Genomic DNA, 21,108 nt, shown 5'->3' with positions numbered 1-21,108 from the left:
TAATAAAAAGCATCCGATTTATAATATTAGAGCCGCAAAACTAAGAGAGCTGGCCTCAAGAGTCTTTATCAGATGAGGAAGATGCATCTCCAGAAGCAGAAGCCAAGCCAGCAGCCAGGGTCACTGTTCCAACCCTGGACTCAGCAGATGCTGACCCAGAACAGAAGTCCCCTCTACCCAGCCCTCAAGAATGTGGGGATCTAAAGAGAGAGTATCCAAAGAGAAAGAGGCATAGAAGTGCTCTGTTATGCCAAGAGACAGCTGGAACAGGAAGGGCTACCCATGAATAACCTGAAGAGAGGCTTCATCGGGGCCAGCTGTGCTCGGGCTGATGGTATTCAGGATGAAACCTGTCTTTAATAAAGTTGTTAAACCTGTCTACATTTCTGATTTCCCATTCACAGAAATCCTAGCTGAAAAACCTTATTGGATTGACCTGGCTCATTTCATACTTCCCTCCCTATCTGCTTCTTTTGACACTGTACTCCATTAAGTCTGCTTTGTGTGTGTATGAAACTTGAACAGAATGCATGACTTCATGCGTTTGAGATGCCATTTAGGTAGTCCTGACACTAAGCATTATTGCTTTGAACTACGCCAGATGTAGCCAAAGCACAGAATTCAATTACATTGCAAGACGACTGCACTGTCTTCACAGCAAGAATTGCTGCTAATATTGATCCATACATTTTCATGCCGATTAGGCTTTCCTGCCCATACAATCAAAACATCTTTTTACATGCTTTGTTAAAAGTTATGTATTTCTAAATAATAAGTTATGTATTTATAAATTAATAAACTTGGCAGATTTCGAAATGAAAATTGCAATTAATATGCAAGAAGTGCTTCACAACAATACAATAAAAATAAACCATCAATTAACAACTGCTAGCGATGAAATGGATATCTGTGCTGGACAAAGAGCTCCCTCTACAGGAAAGGTACATCAAAATCTTTTTCACTCTTAAACCCAGAGCCAAAATGTGTACTTGATACAATATTTTATTCAGGGTCTACAATGAAGACATTTGACAACGACTAACTGTTAAGAATGCAAGTAGGAAGGGGGAACTCACAAGAAGAAAGCCATCTCCTTCGTGTGTTTCTTTGGTTAATTTGGCTCCCATTTCAGATAAATGCTATTGGTCACCGACCAGGCTTTTTCTACCACTAATGAAATTCATTTTTTTAGGATAGAGAAGTCTGACATGCCTCATTGAATGAATCCACACTGAATTCAGCATTTCTGTTTTAGAACCTCTTTATTGGGCAAATAAGTGCCTACCTATGCCTCTTACCCTTAACCTCCCCTCCCCTTCCTTACTCTTCCATTTTCTTTGACCCCTTTATTTCACTTTCATCTTTGGCTTCCTGAATTTTCCTTTTCATAATACTTTGTCCAGCCAACTGTTTCTTTATATTCCATCTTCTGCTTTCCTTCACCCATTTTTCAGTTGTTGAGATCATTTAAATAATCCACAGGGCTATTTCAACTCTCCCTCCCTCCTTCCCTCCTTCCAACCCCCCCATCAAATTAGGCACAGCTCCAACTCTTCTCAGATCCTGGATCAGTTGAAGGGATGTGCAGGCCCTTGTGATATGATTCACAGTTACTTGTGGTGAGGCTAATCAACCATACATCCAGGCAGTGACCCACAGTTGTCCACTAAAATCTATCATAACATAGGTTATGCTGTGCAGATAGTGATCTTTTTGTTTTTGTTCTTTAAGAAAACAAGTGTTTGGCAAGGACACTTGTTCCCAAAAGAAATACAAAAGACTACTGGAGATGTACAATGATAAATGTAATCCTGATCTCCTTTTCTTGTAGCAAAATAAAACTGACAAGTTCTCCCCAGCTTTTGTAAGCAAATTGCATCAAACCTAGTCTTTCAGTACATATATCTTAATTTTGAGAAAAAGCACCAGGGCTTCCAAATGTACAAATATCTTGCAATTATGTTTCCATTATCTATAGGGGTTAAAGATGAACATATCTTCCATTTATAATCCTCTTTGGTTATTCAATTCTTTCCACAAAAAAGCATTAAGGACTGTGAGCCTTCTATTGGGAAGCATGTATTCAAGTATTTTTTGATCTGGTGAAGACATTTAGAATTTTGAAATTGTATTGTGGTTGTTTTGTGGTAGAATGTAGATAACTTGCTAACTGACAAAGTAACTATTATGATGAGTGTGTTTGGTCATAAAACATTTATTTCTCAGAAGTAAACCTGCAGTAGAACGGAAGTGGGGTCTAAGTGGGGTTCTTTTGAACCTCAGTTTTCTGCTCCAATACTGATTAATAAATTATTATGTTTGTTGTTGTAGTTTCAGTTGGTAAACTGATGAGGCTCAAAGACAAACAAGTAATAAACACTCATTGCACCAACCATTCCTCTAAAGTCTAGATAATATATCTCCCATCACTGCAAGCACAAATACAAATCAGGTAAAATGCCTTATACCAGCAACGGGGACTTTTCTGCCCGTGGCCATGCCCCCTCCTCAGCACTGCGAGCTGCACCCCAGCACTTTATCTTTATGTCATCCTTCCTCTTTGATAAGGAAAGGTAGCAAATTCATTGAGAGCTTCCCTATAAGTACCCTAATCAGAAGAAGAATGGGCTATCTCCCCCCAGTTCTTCTGGAATGTGATTTACTTCCAGAGGGAGGTACATGCTGGGTAAAACACCCAGCGAAGGATGGGGAAGGGAGCAATGCTTCTTACTTTGTCCTATACGCAACATTTTCGTTGTTCAGGACAACATGGTGCAAAGGTTATCTGCATCCTCCTTCGTCAAGTAGCATAAGTGGCCTCAAATGTGGAAACCCTATCATTTGCTGTTGCAATATGAAACCCTGTCATCTACCACAAGGGTGCAAAAGGGATTCCTTACTTTTACTAGGCCCCAAAAATCAGATCAAACACCGTGTTATATCCAAGCAGGTAACAGAATCCTCTCAAAGGCAATACACACACAGCATGCACAATCTTTTCTTACAATCCTCTTGTACCCAGATGACATTTAATTGTGCAGCATTAGAATGAATTAAAAAAAATCAATCAAGTTACAAAACAAGAGGAGGTGGAGACACCAAGGGAGGTGCCTGCAGGTATGGTGGTACCTACTGTATAGCAAGGCAATGTCAACTCTAGATATAAGCTAATAGAATAAATTAAATTAATGGAAATCTTTTTCATTGAACTCTTAATGTTCTCTTGTTCTTTCAACTAATCACTGCTTTCCCAATTAGAGCTGCTTCAGACATCATTATTTTCTATACTATTCCATGTATAAATATGAGGAAATGAATGTATCTGGCCACAGGTCCACAAAAAACAGGCAAGTCGCAGCTATTTAATATCTACATGCAGTAGGTATACACAGCAAGAGGATTCATGTACACTAACAATTGGCAGTGTTGTCATATAACCTCCTAAATGCTTTCCCAACTTAGAGAAGATTTCTGATGTGCCTTTGTGCAATTCTTCTGCTAGTTGAAGAGTTCCTGTTAAATAATTTATTCCTTATACAAATAATATTAATCACTATTTGCAAATTATTTAAAAACTGACATTCAAAATTACAAAACTAAAATTAAACAAAGATGTAAAAAATGACATTTGTACAATATATTCTATCAGTCTACTTCTGTAGAAAATGAAACTGAGATATGATTTATAATATGGAAGTCTTCATTGATTTCCTCCATTTCTCAGTAAAAATGATTACCCCTTAAAACACTATTTTACTCTTGCATTAGTTATAATTTGCATCTGAAAATAAAATATAATACAGCAAGAAATGAATCTTAATAACCTCTCAGAAGGTGAAAGGAAAATGCAGAATCTGTCTTCACAGTGACAATCAGAATTTAAAGTAGAGATTACAGATCAAAACCTGAAGACTCACTGAGAAAGCATTTATTTAATCCATTATTTAGTTATTTGATTACAAGTATCTTAGCAAAAGTCAGCATTGCAGGACTCAGATTCAATCTTTTCATTCATTTATTTATATATTGATTCACAAGTATTTTTAAATCGCCAAGCAAAATAGCAGTCCTGATGGTTTTTCTGGCAGGGGAGATATCTTGACCACAAAATAGTATTGTCATGTAGAAAGAGAATAGGCAGGGTACCAGGTGCACCTCTGGGGGCAATAGGTTCCTAATGTGTTCTGCTTTCATGTCCAAGTTCACTTTTCATACGGGCAGGTTACTGAAAATCCCCTCCTTATCTTTAACATATCTCTATCAAAAGCTCAAGAATATTTTTAAAGTGGACATTTCTGGGATACTTCAAACATGGACTAAAGAACTGGGATTTCCAGTAAAGCCCCATCAATGGCTTCAGGTCCTTAAAAACGTTAAAATGGTATCTACAAATTTGATATTAAGGTTGATTCATAAAAAAAAGAAAATTAGGGTGTATTGGACTCCCCAAAGAATGTATTTGAAAGGACAGATATCAGATTTTTTATGCTGGAGATGTAAAAAATTTGAGGGATCACTGACCCATAATCTTTAAATGTTAAGGATGTTAATGTAATGTTGAATTATATACCAAAGCTTTGGAATTTGATTCAGGAATTACAATTGTATCAAACATGGGGAGTGGCTAAAAGAATTATATTAAGAAAATGGAAAAGTGACATTATTCCAGATGTCAAGGAATGGTTATTGGAAATGTGTGATCTATCTGTTCTGGAAAAGGCAACATTTTTTACTAATCAAAGGATGCAGCAATACGTGTTACTATGGCAGAGATTCTATGACGTCTTACAATAATATCTTGTATTGTTCATATTATAGTAGTGAATTCATTGGCAAACCGGTGACTAAGTATCAAATATAAGATTTTTTTCTTTTTTTCCTTCTTATTTTGTATTTTTAGTTTGTACTTTTAATTTTTTTACATTTTCTTTTTAAGATTATATGTGTCCGTCCGTCCATCCATCCATCTACCTACCTATCACCTTGGAAAGCTATTGACAATAAATGTAGTTATCTGAAAATAGGCATATTACTATAGTGGTTCTCACCAAATAGCAACTTGGCTGCTGCATTTTGTACTATCAGTAGCTTCCAAACTCATTTTCAAAAAGAAGCCCCATGTACAGCATGTTAATGATAATTTAAGCTTGTGGTCATAAGGACAAAAATCACTGACCTCAAGACACCCTGGTCCAAAAAGGGCAACAACTGGCACACCAGCCTCAGCTGGACCAAGGCTTCCAAGTCACAGCTTCAACCTGCTATTGTAGGAGGCATGAGTCCAAGAGAACCCCCAAGTTATAGACCTGCTCTTGCAGAGGGATAGCAATCCCAATGCTAGCACCATCTCAGAACCAAGAAAATGTTTAACCAACAGTAACTCCAACTTGCTAGGATTAGGCCTGAGCTTGTTTCTACTCATCCAGACTTTTAGTCCCAGGACTACCACTTCCAAATCATATCTAGTTTGATCTGGGATGTCAATGTACAGTTGAGTAACATCAGTTTTACATAACAATTTCTAAAAAGGATAAGCATCCATATATTTGTATATGTATGAGAACAATGAGGAACATTTGGAAGTGGCTCAGCCAGACGCCTTTCATATTCACTGAAGTATAAGGAGGAAGAGAAGGTACAGCACAATCAGACTTGCAAGATTCTGTTATTATAGCCAATCTCAATAAAAGTAGTTTTAACCTTTGTGTGGAGTTGATTTCCTGGTCTGGTCTATCTAGCAGGGCTGACAATTTGTTTTGCATATTGCTTTGAGAGTTTTATGTTCAAAAGGCACTTTAAAAATGTTTGCTAAATAAAATATAATACTGCACAACTAGCCATATATGAATGCACATTTTATTACACCCAGTTGAACGGGTACACCACTTTATTTAAAATTCATTTTATATGAAATAAGATACTCTAATATATAATATATACGGTTAGCAATATATAATATATATGGGTAAGTAGCCTTGTGTGAACTTAAGAGAAGAAAGGAGTCCATGAAATCATAGCCTAAAATATTAGGCTATCTGTATTGGCTAACCTTACCTTACATTCCATGCAGTGGTGAAATCTGGGTTCAGCAACAGTAAAGTACAGGTGATATCTATCAACTCTAAATGGAGAGAAAGAGGAATAAACATTTTATCAAAAGGCATTTTGATAAAACACATTTATGGTGTGTTTTTTTAGCATTATACTTAATGTGTGATACTTGCTCTGTTATTTATGTTTGTGCAATGTCGGTGAGATTCTTATCCCTTCTTCCAAACCCTGTGAAGTTGTGTGATATGTGAAAAATGTATCCAAAATTATGCACCATGAATTTTGCATCAGTAAATCTGAAATGGTTAATGATACTGGGAGTTAGAGTTCAGTAATATTTGAAGGATTAAAGGTTCTACATTCTAGACGTAGGCAGAAACTTCTGGTATTATGTTAGCAATATAATAAATACTGCAATTAGAGAATTGGTTTCACATGAAAACGGCCTAAAGTTCATCAAAATCACATTAAAAAGGGAAGAAGGAAAATTATTTTCTTGTCCAGTTGAAACTTAAAATTCCCCCACCATGTGAACAGCTTTTCTTGTATTATATAACTCAATGACTTTGGGGTGCAAGTGCACTATGGAAACAACAAACTAAAAACAAATTAAAAAAGAATGAATGAAATGAGCAAAGAGGAGGAAAAAGGAAAACACAGCATGGGAAACAGATGGCACTGCATAAAGACCTTTGGAAACAGTAACAGAGAGACCAGAATGCAGGCCACGGAAACAGACAAGAGAAGGACGCTATGGGGTATAGAAAGTGACAAAAGGAAAAAACAAACAGAATGCAGTTTAGGTTACATGTTATGGAGAAATACAGGGTGTGTTATGAGATGCAATGGCAAAAACAAGAGAGAGAAATGTGTTAAAAAGAAAGCAGGTTTTATTTTATAATGGAAAAAATACTGCTCTGCAGGTAGCACATTAATGCTGCCCTCTTGAGTTAATAAAAATGTAAAAAATGGCCTTTTGAGTAATTTCAAATATAACTGTGGCTTCATTACAATTTGCAATTGGGTGAGAGCCAGTATGAAAACAATCTATAGATCTGAAATAAAATTGTAGCAGATGATTTCAAATAAATGACTTTTCTTATCAGTAGACACGCAGCAAAAGGAAATTTACGCAAAACAAATTTCTGCAGATTAATTCTTCAATAAAGCATTTCCATTCCATTCCATCTTCCCAAGAGTCAGTCAGTCAGAGCTCCAAGTATAACCTTCACTGGTCTATTTTAGGTTCACTCTTAGATTTTTAAAGAAAGTTAGATGGATGTGTCCCTGCAGTCATACAAGGTTTGAGCTCAACTGGAAGAAGTCTTTATGTTTTAATTTAGATTTTATTACATATGTCAGCAAGCAATTTTATTGTACAGGTAGTCCTCGACCATTCGTTTAGCTACTCATCTGAAGTTACAACAACGCTGAAAAAAGTGACTAACAACCGGTCCTCACACTTATGACTGTCATAGAATCCTTGCAGTCATGTGATCAAAATTTGGGCGCTTGGCAACTGGCATGTATTTACGATGATTGCAGCATCCCAGGGTCATGTGATCGCCATTTGTGACCTTCCCAGCCAGCTTCTGACAAGCAAACTCAATGGGGATCTGTGTGATTCACTTAACAACCATGTGATTCACTTAATGACTCTGGTGATTCGCTTAATAACCATGGTGATTTGCTTAACAGCTACTGCAAAAAATGTTGTAAAATCAGGTATGATCACGTGATGCCTCGCTTAACTGCACTGCTTAACAATGAATTTGCCTGTCCCTATTGTCATAAGTTGAGGACTACCTGTACTGGGAGAAATACAGCATCCATTCTGATTTTATATTAACGTATGCAATTTGTACAATGATTATTTGGTGCAATAAATATATATCTCAGCAATAAATATACAGGGTATACCAAAAGTCAGGCCCCTTAGAAAATTTATTATATAAATTAAATGTTCAAAATGGTTGCGATTTTCTTCTAAACAGTTCCTTACTCATTTGATCCGCGACCTTTGAACATTCCTAAGTACAGTAACAATTTCTCTGAAAAAAACCAATAAAACATATTTCAATTGGCCTAAGGGGCCTGACTTTTGATACGCCCTGTATATCACAGCAGTACAAGTAGTCTTTGACTTACGACCACAATAGGGACTGGAAAATTCATCGTTATGTGAAGCATGCAGTTCCCCATAGATTTTGCTTGTTGGAAACCAGCTGGGAAGGTCCCAGTGGCGATCACATGGATGCTGCAACCATCGTAATGACAGTTGCCAAGCACCCAAATTTTGATCATATGACTGTGGGGATGCTGTGATGGTCATAAGTGCGAGGACTGGTCATAAGTCACTTTTTTCAGTGCCGTTGTAACTTCAAATGGTTGCTAAATGAATGGTCATAAGTCAAGGACTACCTGTAACAGCATGTTACCTTTCAGTACAAGATGTGATATATATCACACTTTTAGTTTAAACAGCATGATCAAAATAACATGCAAAAAGCAATACATACATACATACATACATACACACACACACACACACACACACACACACACATATATATATATATATATATATAAATTTATTTACCACCATTCCTATTTAAATTAAACATAGATTAAAATCAATATAAAATTAAATCTATTTAAACTATTAAATGTTATTAAAAGCCAGGCTGAAAAGACAGGTCTTGATTTCCTCGATTTGCATTAGAGAGAAAGAAATATTCCTTCCTCTCTGTAGCTGTGTTCCCCATTAAATTTGATGGTGGTTCTGTGAAGGGGAAGAGGGAATTTAGGAGAGAGTATCATTTGGGCCACTTCTTTATTCTTTATTAGCCAAGGCTTCTACAGTCTTGCCAACAGGGACAAATGTTTCAGAGCAACAAATTAGGCATTAAAAAGCAAGTCTCTCAGACATCATCATTATCACTTTCTTGTTGACAGTAGAAACTAAAACAAGAAATAGATAGTCAGCAGCTTATTTTCTTCTCCTTGAAATGGGCAGGTTGGAATTTCTAAGTTTATCTTCACCTGCTAGTCATCACTACAGTGGTCATTCCCAAATTTCTATTCTCTAGATTACCATATTTCAACTTGGTAGAAAAAGACACTTGAGAGAGGGTGGTTGTTTACATAAAGCATAATGCCCTGTTCGGTGTGCAAAATATATTAACCTGTTTTTGCTCCTCTACTGCTATGAGTGGTTCATAAAAATCAATTGAAGTTCTTTTGGCAAGCACCCACTCACTTCCAACTCTCTCCCTCTCTGGGTAAGTGATCTTCCTCATCTCAAGGAAAAAGCTTGATTAGATCCCTTTCACTTGGGACTGGCCTAGAAACGGTATGATCAGTATTATCTTGTGCTCTTGAGAAATGGCTTGAATGAAGAACTGTTTAAACAAAGGACTGTTATTTTATTCTGGCTGAGTAAAAAAAAGAGTATATTCAATACATCTTGACATGAAATCCTAAAAGGAACTAGAATTCCAACAAATGTATTATCTGTCTCTTGAAAAGGCTAGTCAAATACATTAAACCCATTAAAATAGGAAGACATGGATGGTTCAGGCTGCCCAGGAGGTGATTTGTGGTTGGACCCATGTGGTGGTGTCTGCTTCTCTACGGGAGGGGTGGTTCTGTCAGCCATGAAGGAGGCTGTGGTGCAGCCTCTCCTCAAGAGACTATTGCTGGACCCAATCATCCTGTACAATTTCCATCCAGTGGTGGAGAGTGTAGTTAGGCTTCAGCTCCAGAAGACCCTGAAGGAAGCAAATTTAGCCCCTTTTCAGTCAGGGTTCAGGCTGGAGTTTAGTATGGAGACGCTGTGGTTGTTGATGACTGTGGCAGAGCTGGGATAGGGTAGTGTGTCTATCCTAATGGTCCTTGATCTCTCAGTGACTTTTGATACTGTGGATCACAGTATCCTACTGGGAGTTGGGAGTCTCATGGTATTGATGACTCCCAAGCCCAATAGGTACTCCCAACTCCCAACAGGACTCCCAACTCCCTCATGGTACTGTGGATCCCAGTATCCTTCAGGAGTTGGGAGTGGAAGGCATTGTTTTGCAGTGGTTTTCCTCCTTTTGCTGTTGCCAGTTTCAATGGTGTTAACAGGGTGAGAGATTGTGCCCTTGGCTCATTACTTGTGGGTGCCACAGGGCTCAATTCCCTCTCCTCTTTTGTTTAACAACTATATGAAATCACTAGGTGAGGTCATCCATCAATTTCATTAATATGGTATCACTAATATGCTAATGGTACCCAATTATACCCCAACCGAGTAACATGAATACATGTTTTCAGAAATATTCTCAATGATCTTTTGCAAAAAACTCAAGAAGCTGACTGCATCTTCACATGTAGCAGAAGGAAATTCTAGTGGATCTTATTTTCAAGGTATTTAAAATTATTTATAAATTAATAGCTAGTCCATAGCAAATGCTTTGGGTTCCTGCCCCCCCACCCCATTTACCAAACTCTTTTTAATGCTAAAATTCTAGGTGACTTATGAGATCATTACTGTTATTTCTTCAGATGCAGCACTGTTTCCAGCAATCATCTACACAAGGTATGACCTGGAGTACTGATGAGCCAATCAAATGCTAAAAGGTCTCCAGATTATTCCACTGACTCATTTCAGTGTATAAAAAGGGTTTAACTGTGTGTAACATTAATCATGTAATCATGTTTTCTATTGCAAATGTGTTTGCTTTTTACCAAATGCCAGTAGAATCACCTTAATGTGGAATGGGATCTGGATGGAGAGGGCAGAGGGCTTGAGCCTTTCACCTACAACAGGACCCATTTCCCATATCTGCACTGTCAAAATAAGATCCTATGGAAACGAATGTAAATATAAACAGTGTGCAAACACATCTATGTACTATACCTCATATAGCATACTGCATATACTGCAGAATTAGAAAGGCAGTACACGGTAATGGAATAAAAGTTACTTCTTTTGCTAGTTGTGGCTAGTTCTAAATCAGGGTGTAGCACGCTGCTTATCTATGAAAAACAAGCTTGCACTACATGATTTTTACATTTCATCCTAGAGAAGCACATTTCCTTTCCATCTCCAAAACACTGTACTGTCTGTCACACTGAAGCAAAAATAAGAATTCCATTTTTATGGAGGGGGAGGTGCCTAAGCAAACAGCAATACCTGGATGACCTTAGATGATCTTGGAAGCTAAGGAAGATAAAAGCCCTGGTCAGTATTTTAGTGGGAGACCATATAGAAATTCCAAGGCTGTTGACTGAATTGAGAAAATAACATAAAAGAAAAAAATCCCCAAACTTCCTAGAAGAACATTGTCAGGAAAACTGCACGGATTTAGTCTCCAGGAGTGGAATGTGACTTAAGAGCATCTTTAGTTTTAGGGACCTACATTTCTACATTTAGCCATCACTTTATTTTTAAGAGCAGTTTAATTTAAATACATCTTGAATTGGGCCCTTAGCCTTTAAAAATGCCTCAGTACTTTAAGATGTTCTACTGTAATAATAGTACAGAAGTAGACCTTGTTTTCTTCTTTAAAAAAAGATGCAAATATCAAGGGTATTCCAAGGTAGATATTTGCAAAGCAAAGCACTAAGTGTAATAATTTTGAAAAGACTTTCCCCCCATAACTCTAAACACTAAGTATGTATGAACCCCAGTGAGTGGGCATGTTATGCTCAAGATGCACATCCAATCACATACCTTTTTATGCTCCACATGTGCTGGATGTCCATGTAGTGAGTAGATTAATTATTGTCTCCGCCACATTGTCCCTACTTTTTCTGGCACTACTGATTTGGCATTACAGTAGTAATCAAGACACACAGAAAATTCTTCTATAAATTAGTTAGTTTATATCGAGGGTGAGCTAGCAGGCAAAAACCTTAGTATGAAAAGTTGCTCAGAAGGGCATCATATACCACAACAACTCAAGATAAATTTGTCACTCATTTTAATGAAGCTAAATCAATCTATTCGCTGGATTCATACATTATCTAACTTCAGCTAGCTTAGCAGAAAGTATTTACCCATTTGGGGTATCTTGAGAGGAAGACAGTTCAGAAAGATTCCTCTGAGGATAGCTGGGAAAGATTAGCTTATCTTTACAGAATTTATGGGCGAAAGAACATCTATGAACTGGAAAAAGCTTTTATGACAGCAATATTTTGTACTTTATGGAGTGACTTACCTTCTTTGTTGAGCCATTGCTTTCTTTGTTTGTAGTGAAGGAGCTTGTTATGGACATATGGCAAAAGAAATTTGACACACCAGCTTTCCACTCCAAGTTTGTTTTCAACCAGAACTATCGGGCTTCGATTATATCTGGCTTCAGGGCAAGGGATTAATCCAATTTCATCTCTTAAAATAATAACAATAAAAAAATTAGATAACTATATCCTCCTTTCATCAGATGCTAAATCTGCTGTTTTCTCCATGAATCAAACTTTTTCATTCTCCACCCAACCCATGAATCTACTCACTATAACCTGGCATTTATAATTTCTAACTCATTTTATCCTCAGATTCTCCTTATGACAAAGAGACAGGTACAGTGGTACCTCGGGTTACGAATTTAATCCGTTCCATGACTCTGGTCGCAACCTGATTTGTTCGCAACCCGAAGCAAATTTTCCCATAAGGTTCAATGTAATTACCGTTAATCCGTTCCGACGTCCGCGGACCACGCGTCAAGGGCAGAAAAACGGCTGCGGACCATGCGGCAGGGCGGAAAAACGGCTGCGGACCGCGTGGCAGGGCGGAAAAACGGCTGCGGACCACATGGCACGAGCGGAAAAATGGCCGCGGACTGCGCGGCAGGGCAGAAAAACACCCGCGGACCATGTGGCACGGGCAGAAAAATGGCCACGGACCATGTGGCACAGGCGGAAAATGGCCGCGGACCACGTGGCACGGGCGGAAAATGGCTGCGGACCACGTGTCACAGCGGAAAATGGCCGCGGATCCGGTTCGTACCCTGAGGCGGAGTTCGCAAACCGAGGTAAATTTTTGCGGCCGGAGCTGGTCGCAACCCGAAAAGTTCGTAAGGAGAGGCATTCGTAACCCGAGGTACCTCTGTATTTGCTGAGACCCACTCAATAAATTGGCAACAGGGAATCTGAATTTTTATTTACTGTATATACTTGTGGATAAGCCAAGAATTTTAGGTGCCAAAATACACCCCAAAAATTGGGTTTGACTTATCTATGGATAAGCTTATCTGCAAGTACACAGGTAGTCCCTGACTTACAACCGTTCGTTCAGCGACTGTTCAAAGTTACAAATACACTGAAAAAAGTGACTTACTACTGCTGCCTGAAGTTACAGCCGCTGCAGTACCCCCATGGTCACATGATCAAAATCTGGGCACTCGGCAGCCTGCCCGCACTTACGACTGCAGGGCCACTTCCACTCCCCCCACCTGCCTATCTTCTCCATCTATGCCCTCTTGGCCTCCTGTCACCTTGCATTCTGCCACCCCAGCTGACCTTCGCCATCTTCTTGCTCCAAAAAGCCCCTTTGCAAAAAGCTCCTGGAGTACAGCACACCAAAACACTCCCTCGCAAAAAGTTCCTGGGTGGGACTGAGCTGGGCTTTGCTTTGTGCTGCAAAAAAAAAAGAAAAAGTCCAGCCCCTCCCCGCCCAGGAGGTTTCTGCAAAGGGGTGTTTTGGCATGCTGTTGCTCAGGTGCTGCTTTTGGCTTTTTTTTTTTTTTTTTGGTGGTGCACCAAAAAGCTTTAGCTCTGGAGGGCTAAGGCTGGCCTAGTCTACCTGGTCACTGAAAGCAGGACTGGTCTAACTTGTCTTCCTGAGAAGGAGGACTGGTCTACACATGGAAAATGGAAGGGACAGGATCAGAGGGCCACAAAGGCCTGGTCTACCCACAGGGGAAGGAAAAAAAAAAGGAAAGGGAGGGAAGAAGGGGGTACTTCTTTTTGTAGCGCAAAGCAAAAGCCCAGACCAGCCCCACCCAGGGGCTTTTTGTAAAGGGGCATTTTGGCACACCATGCTCTAGAAGCTTTGGAGCAAGAAGACAGCAAAGATCAGCTGGGGCAACGGAGCACAGGGGAGCAGGAGTCAGAGTGCAGGGCGGCAGGGGCAACTACTATTGGGACTGGGCTGGAGCGGCTGCGGCTTCCTGGAGTGTGGCAAGCAGCCCCAAAGCTATGTGGTTCTGGGGCTGCTTGCAGCCCCACAAGTCAGGGTGCAGGGTTGCCAGAAGGGCAGAGATTAGGGGAGATAGGTCAGTGGGGGGAGTTGGAGGCAGTCCTTTACCTTACTGAGGCTTGGGGCTGGGAGTGACCAAGCCCAGAATGGCTTGGATTGGGGTGGTACTTGCTTAACCCTCAATTCTCAGTTAACAACAGCAACGGGGACTGCCAGAACTGCAGTCGCTAAGTGACGTGGTCATGTGACATCTTGCTTTACAACTGCATCACATAGAGATGGAAATTCCAGTCCCAACTGTGATCATAAGTCGAGGACTACCTGTATACAGTAGGTTTTTCCCTCAGTTTTTTTAAAGTACCCATATATCTTGTATAAGCCCATCTGTGGATAAGCCAACCCACACATTTTTAACCAAAATACCATGAAAAATGTGCAACCCACAGATAACCCAATTGTGAAAATTAAAACATACGAAAATTTCAAGAGTCGGCTTATCTGCAGGCAGCACATTTTTCATGGTATTTTGGTTAAAAATTCAAGGGTCAGCTTATCCACGAGTATACTGTACATGTATTCATTATTTCAATTTATATAGCTGTCCTTCTCAAATATGTGACTTTGGGCAGCTCATAGCAATTAAAAAACAGTATAAAAACCAAACAATAGAAAAAACCATACAAAAAAACATACTGTACAACACAATCCACAGCTGAAGTATATGAAAACCCATCAACAATCATCAACACAGCAGCTGTTCAGGCCCTACCACACATCCAGGTCCTGATGGCCGACAGCAAAACCAGGTTTTCAAGGCCTTACGGAAAGCCAGTAGTATCAGGACCAATCTAATCTCCAGGGGATGATGTTCCAAAAGGCAGGATTTTTTCCTACTTTCCTAGCTACGATACTATATTGTTTCTTCCAAACCACAATAGTGTTATTGTAAAACAAATGAGAAGAGTTGAAGAACTTACTACTGTACAGCAGTAGTACAGTAATACTGTTTAGCAATACTGAAATAATATTGTTGCAGCATATTCCATTTTAGTTATTGATGACCCTCTCCCCAAAATACACATCAGCTGCATCTTTCTGAGAATAACGGTGATGTGGAAGAAAGTACTGAGTCTATGAATGAGTGGCAAGTCCACAAATTACCACAAGGAGCCACTGAAACATCTTATAAATGGCAGCACAGAAACTCAAGTGCACAAAAAATACTTTGCATTCATAAATGTATTAATGTCTGGAAACTGATTTCAGAAGAAATGTAAACATTCATTTGGGCTCTTTTTCTAAATGAAAGGTCCATAAAATAAAACTGAAATGATAGCAGTTATACCATTAAGCATTTACACTCACACCACACACAAAATACTGTTAACTGATATTAAAATGTAGAGAACTGAGATTCATTTTGACCAAAGATCATATTTTGAAATAGCAGAATACCATTTAAAAAGGACCAAAAGATATTAAATAACACACTATGCCATAGAAGTGAGGGGACAATGCTAATGGGAGGTATGTGAAGAAATGTTTGGTGGAATGATGAAATGGAGAATGATTGCTGCAAAAATGTTGAAAGATATTGTATAATGTGCACATAGAGAAAAAGATATTTACTAAGAATGTAGTCAGAGAGCGTAAGCAACAGTTAAGATTAAAAGAGGCAGTAAAAATGCAAAGCAATTTTGTTTTAAAAGTGGGTGAAATGGTCTAAACAAGGCACTGCCAGCAGAGAGAATGGAATAAAATAAAAAATAAAATAATAAAAATGATGAAATGATGAAATGATTTGGGATGAAATTAAAGTGAAAAAATAACAAGAGTATTGTAGTTATTTGCATAGGAATGACAGTGATATGTGTAAGAGTATACAAAGCAAATGCTAGAAAAGTTAGGATGCAAGAAAAAATGCTGAAAACTCGTAAGTATCATGAGAACACTGAACAACTGTAAGGCTGCAAGTATATACTGTCGTGTGAAAAAGAAAGTACACCCTCTTTGAGTTCTATGGTTTTATGTATCAGGACATAATAAAAATCATCTAGTCCTTAGCAGTTCTCAAAAACAGGTAAATACAACCTCAGATGAACAACAACACATGGCATATTACACCATGTCATCATTTATTTTACAAAAATAAAGCCAAAATGGAGAAGCCATGTGTGAAAAACTAAGTATGCCTTATGATTCAATAGCTTATAGAACCACCTTTAGCAGCAATAACTTAAAGCAATCGTTTTCTGTAGGACTTTCTGTATGATGCAAATGAAGAAAGGTAGATGTGGTTTGCTTATAGAGGGAGGAAATTTGTGTACTTTGGTAGAAAGTTTACTAAAGAAATGCATGTTGAAACAAGTGAAAATGATTGCATGCTTCAGCCTACTTAAACAAGGAAAAGGATTACCTATATCAGAAGAAACATAAAAGACAACTGAATACAGAAGGAATAGGTCACTAAAGAAGCTGGAAGAGACTGGGCAAATGGAAGTTGAATGAATATGAACTGAATACAATACTGAGTAACTGGCATGAAAAGAAATATGTTGAGGTGGTTTAGTCATATATAGCACATAAAGAAGGAATGAATATATGAATATATTAAGGAAGACTGAATATGTTAAGAGGAAGGGGAAGGCTAACAAAATTATGGCTAAGTGAATTTGATGAAAAAGAGAGAGCTGTTCTTTAAAGTACAAAAGGCAATGTGCAAACATGCCAGAAACAAGGATGATTTGCCAGGACAGAAAAGTATGGAGAGGTTGGTATAAACTAAATTATGCTCCTTTTTCTTATCTCATGCCTTTAATTTTCTGGTATGCTATTTCTTACTGTTTCTCTACTACATATTCTGATTGGGAACAGTGTGATGGGTATGTATGTACGCCCCAAAAGTTCCATACACACATATATATTCCACACAATGAAGCTTATTTAGCTCTCTTAACACAAGAATTAATATAGTTCTGCAGAAGCAATTAGCAAACACATAGGGCAGTGACTGAACAGAAAAAGGTAAGTATTTCCAGTGCTTCAAGGACTGGAAACATCTTTGTTTTTCTTTCCAATGAGAAACTCCACTGGATATAATATTTAATTTAAACATATATACTTAATTATTATGTATATAGCAATCTCATCACTCCGTAACATATTTTATGAAAAGGATTCAAAATATCTCTGACAGGCTTAGGGGCAATAAACATAATATAACAAGCCAAAGTAATTTTATTCTATTTTAGTCAGAAATGGAACTATGAATTCCTGATAATGTCACCCACACCAGTAATGTTGAAAGGTGAGAGAAGAAGCTAAGGGATTCCATGGTGGGGGTGAAGGCCAGTGGGACTCTACAGGCATAAGGGGAGCCAACTCATTTAGGAGAAGGAACTCTAAAATCAAAAACAAACAGTATAGAGAAAAAAAGAAAGAAACAGAATGCATCAGGTCTCTAGTATTGTACAGAAAACGATATTGATATGGCTGAAACTAGTGGACAGTCAGAATATAAGCTCAATGTGAGGAACGTATTCAGTATACTTTACTATGTGAAAGAGAACCTGAAGAGCTATAGGGAAGGTATAAAGACATTGTGAAAACTGAAGCAGGAAAAACAAAATAATTATAACAATGGGCAGATGGAGAATGGGAAAACTAAACCAAAATCCTGTACAAACAGCACTGTACAATGATAGAAACATTTGTAAAAAGAGAATATGCTCAAGAGTCAACTACTTTAGATACACAACATGCAGAACACTAGTTGTTAAACGGAAAAGCACTTGACTGGAGATGAAATTCCTGCTTAATTGTTTTAGGTTGCAAGTGAAGAGGCAATTAAAATGTCTATGTCAACAAGCATGGAATAAAACTATGTGAGCTCAGAGCCTGGAAAATATGGGTTTAACATAAACCTATATTAAAGAAATGGGATACAGAAGAAAACTAATTATCAAAATATTACATTAATTTCTCATGCAAACAAAAATTGGTTAAAGAAGAATATACAACAGCTATGCATGCAGAGAAATGCCAAAGGAACAGAAAGGTTTCAGAAAAGGCAGAGGGAAACAAAAGACTGTAATTGTTTAACTTTCTTATTGTAGAGGTATATAAATAAATGCACAGATCTTTTTTTTATTGAAGTGGCATATAAACTCTAATAAATAAACCATGGTTAATGGAGAGGGAAAAATAATTTAAGGAGATTGACCTTGGCTTCACTGACTACAGCAAGGCCTTTGTCCAGTTCATGCTAGAAAATGAATGTGTTAAGGCTAATGAAAGTACCAGAACACATTCTTCAGAAGTACATTTATAACAAACAGGATGCTACAGTATTGTAAAAAGCAAGCCTGGAGAAACTGTGGTTTTTTACCATTTAACAATAGGAAATATGCAGGCAATGTTAGCTGAAAGTAAAGAAGAGCTATGGGAAAGAGCTTAGAGTAGCACATTATGAAACAAAAATGGAAGTGAAAAATCTGTGTTAATATTAAAAAGCCAAAGGTAATGTCAACTACCATGCTTAGTGAACTCACAGTTGACAGTGAAGAAGTGAAGACAATTGTTTTGTTTTCTTTTTTCCGGAAGAGATAAAATTGAATAGTGTCCTGAAGAAAAGAGTAATTCTAGAGAAGGCAGCAATGGTAAACTTAGCAAGTGTATAAAGGAGAAGAAATTAATTTACTTTGGGCATTTGTTGCAAGTAGAGAAAGGACTAGAACATCTACTATGTTTAGCAACATTAAGGAATGTGGAAGAAGGGGAAGGCAAAATATAACTGGGATGGATGGCAACAAGATCACCAGAACATCAGTTGAAGAGCTACAAATTATTACATGGGACAAATCAAGATGGTGGGCATTTGTCCATACAGTCAGCAGGGATAGGGCCTGACCTGGTGGCAACTATCTAAAATTTCCCTAAAGCAGAAAATAAAACCAAAATGTCCACATATTAAGAATAAATACTGAATATATACTGTCTACAGAGATGGAAACAAGGTATATATGCTTTATGCAATATGCCAGCCAAGCTCTATGAAGTTTAGCACCTACTTTAAATCATGCAACTCCCTTCTTCTTGCTGTACTGGTACATGGACTTACAGCTGAATAATCCACAAGGTCATCTATTTTAATGAGTGACAGACTTTTGTAGCCTTTACATTTTTTTTAAGTGGAGAAAATATGCTTAACTCTTTTTAACAGCATCCTGATTTTAGATTTTTTAAAATATATATGTTTATAGGTTACCTAAATTAAGTGAGAGACATCCATCACAGGGCTAGAAACCAAGAGACCGTGAGTTCTAGTTCCACTTTAGATACAAACCCAGATAGGTTATTTTGGCCCAGTCATTCTCTTTCAGCCCTAGGAAGCAGGCAATGGCAAACTATTTCCAAAAAATGTTGCCAAGAAAACTGCTTGTCCAGGCAGTTGCCAGGAGTCAAGACCAACTCAAAGGCAGCAAAAAGAGGAAAAAATGAATACAATCTTTAAAATTTTTGATCTGTGAAGTAGCACACATGTCAACAAGATATTTTCACTAATTATACATTATTATTTTAAGCATATACAAAACAGAGCTCTTTGTTACCTGAATAGAGAATTTTTCCCCTGGCACAGGTCAATCTGAGTATTTCAGAGGCAGTAGGTGCATTTCCAGACATGTATGTTCTGAAACAGGATGATAGCCTTATTGTTATGGACACAAATCACATCCTGTTCTGGAACACATGTTCCTAGAAATGCATGAACCACCCACAGACCTGGAACATTTTGGAACATCCCATTCCTGGGGAAATTCTGAACTATTTACCCAGCTTCTTCATCTTCACCTTCATTATAATCTCTCTTAATTTCTTCAATTTTCTGACAGAGTGATTATATGAATGTGCTGAGCAAATATCAAATCATGTTTAGAATGGGCTACTGCAAAACTAGGTTGGCCCAGCAATGTTAAAAATAGATATTATAGTGACTATTAACCTATGGAGCATCACTGAAGATACTGTAATAAACAAGACAAGGATTAATCTTTTGAATTCAGCTGAGAACATTATGTTCAGATGAAAGGCTTGGAATGGAAAGCTTACCATCCACTCTTAAAATCAAAAAGTCTGTATTTTCCCTCACTACCACACACGCAAACTTTGAAAGTTAGCCAGCAACAAATTCACAACGTTTAACTCTTCTCTTCAGCAGACCTGACGTCTCCACATCGTTCTGTTACAACTCATGTCATAATACATCACGTTAACTAACCAATTGCAAAACAGCGGGTTCTATTCCGCAAAGGGATAGAATTCCCAGGGCTTTCCCCTCCAGCCTGACTCTGAAGTTACTCTCTCGTCCAGTGGCAGAAGTTCAACACTGACCTCTCTGACGTGCCTGACCTGCTGCCTCTCGAAGAGAGAAACAAGAGAGGAAAAGAGTGGGGGGAAGGGAACCGGCATCATCTCCTTCTTAACAGGAAAGAGACTCCGTAACTTTGCTGCAGTCCAGACAACTCAGCCGAGCCTCGCTTGCCCTCCTGCCTAGGAGAGGAAGGTCGGCTGCCGCTGTTTCCAGCAAGACGAAGCAAAGCGAAGACAACCCCGGGCAAGATCGCGCCGCTCCGCGTTCCGCGCGCACGCGCTCATTCACTCACATGTGAGGGTTGCGCTTGAAAGCGCTGTTTATGTCCTTCACTACCCGCTGCACGAGCACGGCCACCTCCTCCGGGGACTCAGCCATCTTCGGGCTGCTGCTACCGCAGCTTACGACCGGTAGCAGCGCCGCCGCCGTCCCGCATAGGAAGGCCGAGGAAAGCAAAGCGGAAAGCGCATCCGGGTCAGAGGCCTCCTCAAGGCGGAGCACGGAGCCT

General features: G+C 38.6%; 1 protein-coding gene across 2 annotated transcripts in view; it reads right to left on the bottom strand.

Annotated features, from left to right (window-relative positions):
• Positions 1-21,057, bottom strand: part of PTAR1 (protein prenyltransferase alpha subunit repeat containing 1) — a 36,888-nt gene extending 15,831 nt beyond the window's left edge. For both annotated transcript variants that reach the window (XM_007435220.3, XM_088129925.1), the window contains exons 1-3: positions 20,893-21,057; positions 12,255-12,424; positions 6,055-6,121 (exon numbers count right to left, since the gene is read on the bottom strand). In XM_007435220.3, coding sequence (XP_007435282.1) covers positions 6,055-6,121; positions 12,255-12,424; positions 20,893-20,978 — 323 coding nt within the window. In that variant the 5' untranslated portion in view covers positions 20,979-21,057. The remainder of the gene's footprint in view (positions 1-6,054; positions 6,122-12,254; positions 12,425-20,892) is intronic.
• Positions 21,058-21,108: the final 51 nt, after the last annotated feature.

The sequence above is a fragment of the Python bivittatus genome, unplaced genomic scaffold (assembly GCF_059951505.1).
Source record: "Python bivittatus isolate LINGU-HERP-01145 unplaced genomic scaffold, Pbiv_v1 ctg000850_np1212, whole genome shotgun sequence".
NCBI classification, from domain to species: domain Eukaryota; kingdom Metazoa; phylum Chordata; class Lepidosauria; order Squamata; family Pythonidae; genus Python; species Python bivittatus.
This window is presented reverse-complemented; position numbering and strand designations above follow the sequence as displayed.